Below are 11866 nucleotides of genomic sequence, written 5' to 3' on the forward strand. Positions count from 1 at the left end.
TTAATTGATTTCAATTAGATAACCTCTCAGCCGTCAAATCATCGCGAAAACGTTTTTAAATGCTTGTTTTGTCTCGAAGCGACAGCGAGAGAAATAGAGACAGTTCGCAGGTGCGAAAGGTGGGGTTGTACCGACATATACTGTTTGACTATAAGAAGACGTCATATTAGAATGATAGTTTGATTTTGATGAATTGTCATTGTTCAGATTACTTTGTTGTCGGGACCTTCCCGAGCTTCTGCTTAAAGGTGTGTTTGTACTTATTGGAGACTTTTTGGTGATCTCTGAAAGTAAATTTACTATATTGTATTTATGTTAAATGCTGGTGCATTTGTTAAGTTTCACTATATCCTGTAAGAAAAATATTAACCGGATAATTTTTCTGTGATATAGTTTTATTTCTACACCGTTTCTGATGAAGAAGACGGCTTGTGCTATGCCAATACTGGGATACTGGAAAACACGAGTGGTAGAAATTCAATGGTCTTCTCAATAACACACACCGCATTTCAAAGCTTTCACACCTCTGCCACACTCCGTTAACCCCGACTGTGTAAGCAAATTAGAACTACGGAAATAGCTTCCTTCGGAAGAACTAGTTAAGCACGTACAAACCCGACACACATCTAAAAAATCAACTGGGAAATATTATCCGCATGGACGGTTAAAAAATCACATCATTACACCTCTGAGAATATTGTATGGTTAAGATAAATACGTACAATAATTGTTAATGTCAGCTATTTACGTACAGAAGTGTCAAGAAACCCAACTACTGTGTTGTCTTAAATTTCGAATGTGTAAATTATTACAAAACGCTTTTAATGTTTTTTTTTTTTCAGTTAGCTCAGCCGATCCGATTGTTGTTGCATTATGTAGGAGAGGAATTCGAAGATCTCCATTATGTTATGGGTGATGGTAATCATGATAATTAAGAATTGGCAATAATAAAAAAAATTATCAATTGAAAAATGACATAAATTGTCCATGTGCATGTTGTTTATTGCGCTAAGTGCAATAAACAAAATATGCATATGGAAAATTTATGTTATTTTTCAATTGACAAAATTTTTATCATAGCCAATTCTTATAAATTAATTTTAAAACATATCTTAATCTTTAAACATGAAAAAAGTAGCTCTGAATTTAACTGAATAAGGGCATGGCAATATTTTTTTATCCATTGAGATATAACAAAATAATTTTAACCAATCAGGTTACAGTATTTATCCCAAATTAATTTATTTTAAAATAGCGTTCCATAATACACCGTTATATTTTTTTGTAATAATGTATTTCATTTTTAATGTTATAAATATGACACATCTGTATTATACGGAATCAAAAGACAGTTTACTTTTTTCCACATCAACAAAGTGTTAATACATGTCTAAAAGTATACTTCTACCTAAAAGTGAATACTAGAATAAGTAACTGGGTGGACAGGGTATAGTGATCTTGTAGTTATGACTCATTGCACTTAAAATTTCTAGGGCCGGAGTTTAGTCAAGAAGCCTGGTTATCTGTAAAAAATACTCTTGGACTGCCGTTTCCCGATGTAAGTTTAATTTTTAATCTATTAACATCAAATGCCCCTCTTTGTTATAGAATGTTTTAGAAATTTGTATTTTTCAAATTTTGACTACAAAATTATAAAACATTAGATAATGGAATTTCAACCTCTTACGTCATAGGACTTTTGGTAAATTAGTTATTGATTGGTGATGAATAGACTTCAAATACGAACAAAAAGGTACACAACAAAAATTAAGTTTGCGCTCAAGATATTACAACACCCTTATTTAATATACACAATATCATTATTTTGCATGCCTTTATAAGGATTCCTTAGGAAACAACCGTATTAAAATCAAAGATTTTATAAACCATATAGTGTACCATGATAGTTCAGATTTGTTTATAATGGTTTTTAAGCTACCCTATTACATTGATGGTAATGTTAAAGTGACACAGAGTAATGCAATCCTGAGGTATATAGCTAGAAAATATCATTTAGGTAAGTAAAACCATTAAAATATCAGTTTTAACTATACACAATTTTGAATATTAATTACATATTGATACATATGAAGTCAGTATGCATGTCTTATGTCTATATTGGATGTGATGGGTCGATATTCAATCTATGTGATAATTAAATAAATGAGTTAAGATTTTTAAGAAATACTCTAAAACAGAAAACTGATTTGAATTTGAATTATATGGGTGCAGCCATGTATTTATTCCTTAGTGCACAAGCTTGACGTGTTTGTAGTCGGATAGAAAATTGTAGTTTTTATCAAAAGGTTATGATGAACCGATTTGTGAAAACTTCTGTTGAAATTAATATTTGGTTCATGATTTATGGGGAGCTAGGGAGATACCTGCTTGATATTTTCATTAAACTAAGAGTTGTCAAATATTGGGCAAAACCTATTACAGGGAAGGAAAATAAACTACCTTTCAATTTACCTAGACTTTGTCATAAGAATTTCAATAGTAATTATATGTGGCTTAATTATGTGAAATCCATCTTAGATAATTGTGGTAAATCAAATGTATGGAATAACCAATATTTTACTAGTATATCCTGTTTAGTTAACTCATTAAAACTAACACCTCTAGATCAATTTAAACAAAATTGGCAATCTGACATTCAAGAGTCGCCGAAAGCTCTGAATTATAGACTTTATAAAAATGGTTTTGAGTTTGAGAATTATTTAAAGATTTTAAGTGATAGAAATTGTATCATTCTTTTTAGATTCCAAACCACAAACCATATGCTGCCTGTAGAATCTGGCAGATGGTGCCACATTTCTAGAGAAAACAGAAAATGCAATATATGCAACTGTCAAGACATTGGTGATACATATCACTATATTTTTACATGTACATCTCTTAATGAGGAGAGAGAACTTTATTTGAAATCAAAATTTTATTTCCCCCCCCGGACATTGAAATTTATTGAGTTAATGAACAGCAGAAATTTATCAGATCTTAATAATCTTTGCAAATTTATATGAGTGATTAACAATAAGATAGAATCTCAAGGGTAACGGCTGATATTGTTATAATTATCATAATATGTTTTTTTTAACACCATTGTTTTATAAAATTTACCTCTGTGCAGTACATTCGTGTAATAATGTATTATTATATTAACTGTTTTTGTTTCTCTGTACCTAGTTGGTTTTAGAGAATAAAGTTTATTAAGCTCTGACGAACTTTTTTTTTCAGTTGGAAACACTACACAGGAGAAGATAGATTGTGATGTAATGTTTGAAAATGCTGTTGACTTCAGGAATGCAACTACAGCCTTAACTTATAACCCTAGTTATGTAAGTTACTGATCTCTATCTGACATTTATTGAGTAAAACAAAAGGTAAAACAACGCAAAACCATGGTCAGAATACTATTATAAAAAGAAAAAAAACATATAACATGTAACGGTCTGTTGATAGCAAATAAATAACCCAGATTTTCAATAAACACAGGCGTTATATACAAGAAGTTTTTGACTCGCTCTTTCAACACTGTTAATAGGATAATTAATTCGAAAGAGTGAAAAGTCAAAATATTATCACGAGTGCTGAAGAACACCATGATTTAACAAGTTCAATCCTCAAGCGTTCTTGGCTCCAGTGATCATATTTAGTTAATTAACCAATTGATTATCCTAGTAGTAAAATAGTGTATTAAAGTATCACCACATACATTCATATAAAACATGATAACGATAAAACATACAAATTAAAATGCATGAGCCATTCTAAAAAGAATTATGAGAGACTATTGAGAACATAATAATATATACATCTGAAATACAGTTTAAAAAGGTATGATTTATAAAAAGTATCATAGATTAATGATATAAAATACTATTTCTTCTCAGTAAAATACTATGGCAGGTTTTGGCAACTAAGCTACATACAATTTCATTGTTAAATAAAAATATAAATTTATCATTATCAGACAATGACAAAAAATTTTCATTATAACTAATAATATCTAAAAATAGTGACTGTCTTAGATCATCATACAATGGGCATGTTAATAATACATGGTTTTCATCCTCCATATCATTACAACTTAGACATGATCTTTCGTTTAATGCTAACTTTTCATAACGACCAGTTTCAATCTTTGAAGGTGCTACACCACATCTAAATTTTGCAAATGCACTACGAAACCGTAAAGGTATATTTTGCAACAAGTATTGTTCAGTAAAATATGAAAATTAAAACAATTTATATGTTCTTAATTTATCACCTTGGCCATATTGACTCATTCTATTACACCAGTCAGTTTTATATTTATCAAACATTTTTTTCTCTAATAGACATATGGTACTCTTATCAAGTATATTTACTTCTATATTACAAAATTGTTCCTTATTATAAAATTTTAACATTTCCATAACTTGGTAACTCAAGTTTTTAATTCTATGACTGCCTTTTCTAATAGACCACTTAAAAACTTTATAATTTTACTACATCTAGACCAGTGTCTAGAAACGTATGAGGGTTTCCAACCCATATCACCAGCTACTGCATCATTAGGGGTGTATTTTCCAACCCCATATAAAATCTCATGGCTTGGTTCTGAACTGCTGAAATGCAGGAGAACTCTTTCGTGCCCCAAATTGCTGAGCCATAATTAATTACTGACCAAACTAAAGTGTCAAATAGATCAGTGAAAATATTGTGTTGGAAACCGCCATAAGTTTTACATTTTACAATAAGTACACCTAGTGCTTGACTGGCAGATTTAGCTTTGGCCATTACATTATAATCTAAAAATTCATTTAAAACCAGTCCCAAATATTGATAACTTGATACATATTCTATATTTTCACCACTGATCTGGAAAGTACATTCAGATCTTGGTATTGATTGATTTCTAAATTGAATCATTTTGGATTTATTAAAATTAATATTCAAGCAATAATTATTACACCATACACTTAAAACATCTAGCAGTTTTTGCATATCTTCTCCATTTTCTGACATAAGAATTAAGTCATCTGCATATAACAAAATAGCAACCTTTTGACAGTCAATATCTAATTCTTTTACATCAGTAATTAAATTATTAATGAAAATATTAACATTACAGTTGACGAAACACAACCCTGCTTCAAACCAGTCTTTACATTAAACCAATCAGTAGTATTGCCATTCAAACGAACACGACACTCCACATTTGAATAAATGGCTTTCAAGGCAAACATAAACTTAGTACTTAAACCCAAATCATTTAATTTGTTAAACAATAATGATTTATCTATGGAATCATGTGCCTTTTTGAAATCTATAAATGAAACAAAAGTTAATAATTTACATTTCTTTCTGGTTTCAGTAATTGATGTTGAAGTGGATACATGATCAATTTTACTCCTTCCTTTAACAAAACCATTTTGTTTATCATTGATTATCTCCTTTTCTTCTAACCATCTTACCGATCTATTATTCAATACACTAAAATAAAGTTTGTATGCACATGGTGCTAAAGTAATACCTCTATATGATAATAGATCTCTTGGATCTGAGCTAGAACATTTAGGAATAGGAGTAATAATACCTTTGTTCCATTTTTTTGGAATTTTACCAGTTTTAAAACACAAACAATTTTGTTACGATGTTAATAACTGTATAATTTTTACATAATTCAGCTTGAATTGAATCTATACCAGCACTTTTGCCATTTTGGCACTCATGACAACATTAAAAACTTCTTCAAAAATAATTGTTTTGTCTAGAAAATCACATATTATATTATTTTCAACATTCAAATTTACATTTGTAGTTAATTCACTATTGGAATTTTGATTTAGTAAATTACAAAAACAATTTTTCATATATTTAATACAGAGTCCATATTGTTTGTAATAGTACCATCCGGCAATACAACTTCACTGGGAAAGGAGGAATGTCTTTCATTGCCAATACTAATACATGCATTACCAATTTTTCTCCAAAATTGTTTAGAGTCCTTATTGTTCATATATAATAGATCATCTTGGCATTGACGCCAGTAGATATGTTTCCTCTGTTGTACAAGTTTATCAAAGTCATTTCATCTATTCAAAAATAGAGTTCGTAACACAGTTTTATTACCACCGACAGTACAACTCAAATGCTGGCTTTCGGCAAGGCAAGTCTCGTTCCATTTTCAAGTTAATTCATCTGACCACCATGGCTTCTTAAATCGTCGTTGTTTATTGTTACAACTGACTAAAAGTTTTGTTTTCTGTTATAATTTGCAGTTCATCTCAGTTTGCATATTTATAAATTCGTTATAAACATTATCTATATCAATTTGATTACCATTACTATCTTCAATATTTACAATACATGAATTTATTTGACAAATAACATTTTTATATTGTAACCAATTATTTGGTATATTTCCCACATTATAAATCACTCGCTTTTGAATATTTTTATTTTTGTGCCCATTTTTAATATATTTTTTCTCAAATAAAGCCATTTCCCATTTTAACACAGTATCATTAAATAGATTTTCTTCATAATTTATCAATATTTTCAACATGAATTTTAAATTCTGTGATTAGCGGATAAATATCAAAGTTTGGGTGGGAGAAAGTCCGAGAGTGAAATTACCGATTTTTTTTCACAGTGTGAATATCGAAATTTGTTACACAGGGAACATTGGATAAAAGACTTCTATCTATGTAATAATATGTTTCTATTGTCCAAGTAACTAGTTAATTCACAGACTACACTGTATTATGACCAAACATTTCAATTAACATAATTATTTTCAACTTATTTGGATATTTTCTTATGATTGTGTAAAGATTCATCCTGTTCTCTAAGGATGTACATATATGTAATTTACAATTAATATTCATTCAGAATCAGGAATAGCATAAACGGGTAGTGAATAGTAATTTCAGGTAGAACGAATTTAATACAATGATATTAAATTATGGATAAAATAAACGTAGACTACAGACTAAGAGTACCATGAATATCTTGTATTTGTTTCTGATGTTTGTTCATTGTCGCTTGAATTTACTTGATAGGAAGACCTAAAAGATGAATACTTCGAAAAATTGAAACAGAGATTAGATATGTTTGAGAACTATCTGGGAGAAAAACCATGGTTTGCAGGAAAGAATGTATGTACTTGTGTCTTCATACATTAACAGTCAGTCAAATTAAAATTTAATGTTTTATTACGCAACCCTTCATATAATTAATTAGATTGGTCTCCATAGTAGTTACTTTTTATATTTATTTTAATTTCATTTCTAAAAATAAAGAAAAGTGAACGCGTTTAGCTTACCAGCTGAAAGATTAAAATAAACATAAAAACAAGTACTATCTTTAAAAAAAAAGATGGCCGACGCAATAAAATTTTGTTCCTTTTTATGTTTCTACATTTCTTTCTAGAAAATAACACATGACACGCAATTTCAAATTTTCGATTGTTTTTTTTTTCGAGCGCAATTTCAGAATTTCGATACAGTTTTTTCGAACACCACTAAGTTAGCAGTATTTGGCCAATCGGGAAACATAATTGCGATCAGGTGATTTGCGTTTCCGTAGAAGAGCGTCCTTAAGGTCAAAGGGTAAATAGCGAAACTATACCGACTGCGTCGGAACAATACTGAAGGACGAGGTTTTATGTCCTCATCATTATGCCGTCATTGTATTAGTTAACCGTGCAAGTTTAATGTAGATATTGCTGGATACACTGCTCACACGACCAACCTCCATTGCTTCATTAGTTACTTAGGCCACACAAATGATAATCTTGTTTCCTGTTACCACAAAGCAAAAAATAGAGTAAGGAATTAATTTTATTTTTCAAAATCATTTTACATTGAGTTTATGGGAAAACAATCAACTTGAGCCATAAAATGTTTAGGGTAATCACAAAAAAATGGGTAGGTAGAGTAGAAGGAAACAGACATTTCGTCTTATATTGATATATTCTTCTTACTTTATTTTTTAGATCACATTGTGCGACTTCCCAATGTATGAACTTTTAGATGTGCATAAAGTAATGAAACCAGGAATCCTAGACAATTATCCTAAACTATCAGCTTTTGTATTGAGATTCGAATCACTTCCATCTGTTAAGGAATACATGTCATCAGAAAAATTTCTATCTCGACCTATTAACAACAAATGGGCCGGTTTTATAGGGGATGAGCAGATTGCATGTACATAGGTGTCTATTTTATTTTATCAGTAGTAAAACGATGCATGGTAATGGTGAATACCTTATATACATGTTTTAGTCAGGTGGCCATGTGGGAGTCGATAAATTTGCATTGTAAATATGAGCAGCCCTTGGTACTTGTTTTCAAACGAAAAATTGGAATGCTGCAGGTCCTCGTCGTGTATACCGTCATAGCGTCATAGTTCTAGCTTCATACCAATCTACATGTAATTAAAAACCGATCTCGCAGCTCCCGGTTTTTAATTAGATTGGCTTCATACGAGATAAAAATGTACCTCTTACGTATATTACACGTGTGTTCTACGTGTGTTTGTTGCTTGTACAATAACGGTAAGTTTCCTTGAAATGATCGGTTAGCTTTGAACATTACCCAGTTTCCGATTCAGGCATTGAGGCTCGTTACAAGACTATATAGGTCATATACATTTAATTTAGCACGCCCCGATATTTATGAATATTCATTGCCCGCTGCTTAATCTGGTTCCTAAATTGGTTCCTTGCTCAATATCGTACTTTAAAAAACATACACGTGTCTATGTGTGTGTGAATGTTTTTTTTTTTGCTTGTATTAAAACGGGAAGTTTAAATTAAAAGATAAAATGATCGGTTAGCATTGGATTTATGTAATATTACCCAGTTTCCGATTCAAACATAGGCTTTGGTAACAATTGGTTATATAAAGGTCATAAATCTTATCAGCACACCGATATCTATATATAGCCATCGCCATTTGTTTAATCTTGCCCCTGATAATTGAAAACATTCGGGTCATAACCGTTACGAAAGAGTACGCAATAATATCAAGATTTTAGCGGAAAACACCCGGTTTTAGAGCATATATCGCATTTGTACCATTTCGGATGTTGAAAGCAAGCCAAAATCGGTGACAGTGAATATTTGACGATTAGCGACTTTGAAGACTTCAGTCTTTGATTTACGCGAAAATTTGACCACAGATAGATCTTATCAAGCTGAACGCTATGTCTTATATTGTTTTGCTAAAAAGCTAAAGGTTTTGAAGATTTTTGCGAAAAACTTCTGCAGACCATTATATTCTATTTTTAGTAACGGTTGCCACAACGTTTCGATGGATAAAAAATCACCACATCAGTTCTATGCAGAATACCCTAAGAAAAATTTATACAAAGTTCGGTTCTTATTTGTGTAGATGTATCAAAAGAGCAGACTATTGAATGTAGTAACATTAAAAATAACGAGAAAATGTCAACAAGGGGCAATAACTCCAACATGGCTTAACACATTTACACCAAAACTTGACCATGCTGAAAACTTTCACTCCGTCAGATTTCTGCTAAACCTAACGGTATTGGAGATACATTTGTATATGCGAAAAACCAGTATGATTTTTAGTAACGATGGTCATGTTTATCGGCGGATCAGAATACCACAAGGAACATTTACACCATTCATTCCCTCGAGCATGGTGAGCTACAGAGGAGGTCTGGGTAATAGTTTGCTCATTCTGCTCTATTTATTAAAAATCAACCTTGACATTAGAAATGGGCGCAACCCCTGAACTCTCCCTGGATATGCCGCTCATTTCACTTTTTTTTTGTTTTTTGGCCTGCGGTTTTTACAAAAACGAATGTTGATAAAAAGAAATTTCCTAATTATGATAATCTCTGGATCCAGATAGTGCATGAACATTTTAACCTTCAGTTAACGAAAAAAGGGATATTCAAAAAATTATCTATATGCTTCAAGTATTTTTATAGTAACTTTGGACATACGGTATAATCTTTATTAAATGTGGTTAGGCCAAGAAAAAACGATATGTTTGTTTAAGGTTTCCCTACCTAGCCTTGAACATTATATTGGTATTTTTCTATGAAATGCCGCTAAATTATTATTATTATTTGAGCACTTATAAAGCCAATAAATCATTTTAATCGACAAACAGTCGGCATTCCAATAGGAACAAATTGTGCTCCTCTACTTGCTAACCTATTCCTTCACTCTTATGAGGCTGACTTTTTAGCTGATCTGATCCGAAAGAAAGAATATCGTTTAGCTAGGTCCTTTAATCTCAGTTTCCGCTGTATAGATCACGCATTATCTTTAAACAATCCTAATTTTGGGGATTTGATACATTGCATCTATCCCAAAGAACTTGAGATAAAGGATACTACAGACACTGTGAAGTCAGCCTCATATCTTTACCTACAATTAGAAATCGATGGTAAAGGAAAACTATTGACCAAACTTTACGACAAACGTGATGACTTTTCATTCAGAATTGTCAACTTTCCTTTCATCTGTGACAACATCCCTTCGGCTCCTACGTATGAAGTGTTCATATCACAACTCATACGTTATGCCAGAGCTTGCCGAAACTACGCAGACTTTTTGTATCGCGCTAGAATTCTAACAAATGGGCTTCTGGGATAAGGTTATGTTGCTACAAGAAAGAAGTCATCACTACAGAAGTTTTATGGTCGTCATCATGAACTCATGGATCGTTACGGTGTATCCATCTGCGCCATGAAAACTGATTTGTTCAATGTGTCATAGTTTTCCTTTCCTCTTTCGTCTACCCTGGACTTGATTTTTTATGAGCAACTCGGCGGTTGTTTCTAGAAAAGCAGAGGACGCTTACCCTACCAATGCACCTGGTCCATGCTTCCAGTTTTAAGTGGCGTCCGAGTTGCTCATTTGCTTTTGTTACTTTGTATGTATGATTTTAGTTACTAGTATTTAACATACAAAAGTGTGATCCCAGATTTGTGTAGCGGCTTCCGGTCCAAGCGATTGTAGGAATATGGAGTTTGAATGTTCAAATCATTGTCTTGATTTAATTAGAAGTATTTGATGGTGATACCTGTGTTTATTCATTAGATTCATCATTTGTCAAGTGGTTGCTGAGCAGTAAAAAGTGATATATTCGATTAAATTTGAAAAAAAAACGAGTTGAAGCGAGGCACCACAGGGGCTTGCTCCCATTATCAAATATGCAGCCCACTAAGTTATATACTAGTGGAACTGCATATTGAATGGTCGGATCAAGCCCCTATGAGGCACCCCAAATCTAGGATCATCTTTTGTAGTTTTTATACTAGGAGGGCTCCATATATGATAGTGTGGGCAAGCCCTGTGATTTAACTACAGACCTTTAATGTCACTTATCATTATGGCATAGGTTTCGTTCGTCTAATTTCAGAAAGTCCACTTGTTATGAGATCAATAAATGAGATGTACATATTCTGTATACACTAAATTCATAGTTCTGAAAGTATCTTAATTCTTATTGGGAAGCACCCTTCATTTCACAAAGGGGTCATCATATCAAAGAATATATATATAGCATATAGTATATTTAACTTCTTGATCATACAAAACTCTAAACAACACTTAAAATTCAGTAAGTTCTTTTATGTACACATAAAAAGAACATGATTCCCTGCTAAAACAGGTTCATTTTATGATATGCTCTTTTCAAGTTGTGACATTACACGTGTTTTAAAATTTTTAGTGTATTAAACGAAATGGACTGAAAAAAGATTTTTATGTCGGCTTATTTATTTTGTCCGACGCTACAAGCAGTATCGGACTGAGACAGATCGAAGGACAATGCAACAATAATCCAGCCTTGATTCCTCCTTTTTAAACTAGTACAACAAGCAAATATATATA

The 11866-nt window shown here is 31.8% G+C and overlaps 1 protein-coding gene and 1 pseudogene across 2 annotated transcripts; one reads left to right on the top strand and one right to left on the bottom strand.

Annotated features, from left to right (window-relative positions):
* The first annotated feature begins 376 nt into the window (after nt 1–376).
* Nucleotides 377–11465, top strand: LOC148626915 (glutathione S-transferase Mu 4-like). 2 transcript variants are annotated; one of them, XM_088561341.1, is made up of 7 exons: nt 377–469; nt 843–918; nt 1494–1558; nt 1936–2017; nt 3238–3338; nt 7050–7145; nt 7985–11465. In XM_088561341.1, the coding sequence occupies exons 1-7, from the start codon at nt 416–418 to the stop codon at nt 8201–8203; spliced, it is 693 nt and encodes a 230-aa protein (XP_088417467.1). In that variant the 5' UTR covers nt 377–415; the 3' UTR covers nt 8204–11465. The 2 variants fall into 2 exon arrangements, with proteins under 2 accessions (XP_088417467.1, XP_088417543.1); XM_088561417.1 differs by having other exon boundaries at nt 399–553.
* Nucleotides 3333–7053, bottom strand: LOC148626916 (uncharacterized; annotated as a pseudogene).
* Nucleotides 11466–11866: the final 401 nt, after the last annotated feature.

Source organism: Perna viridis, chromosome 1 (genome assembly GCF_037379345.1).
Source record: "Perna viridis isolate PV_CMFRI_1.1 ecotype Kerala chromosome 1, ASM3737934v1, whole genome shotgun sequence".
Lineage (NCBI taxonomy): Eukaryota > Metazoa > Mollusca > Bivalvia > Mytilida > Mytilidae > Perna > Perna viridis.

Excerpts from the sequence above, each read along its gene's own strand:
- LOC148626915 (XM_088561341.1), top strand. The coding sequence starts at position 416 with ATGAAGAAGACGGCTTGTGCTATGCCAATACTGGGATACTGGAAAACA. Across the intron at positions 3,339-7,049 it reads TAACTTATAACCCTAGTTAT|GAAGACCTAAAAGATGAATA; the intron begins GTAAGTTACTGA and ends TTTACTTGATAG. Across the intron at positions 7,146-7,984 it reads CATGGTTTGCAGGAAAGAAT|ATCACATTGTGCGACTTCCC; the intron begins GTATGTACTTGT and ends TTTATTTTTTAG.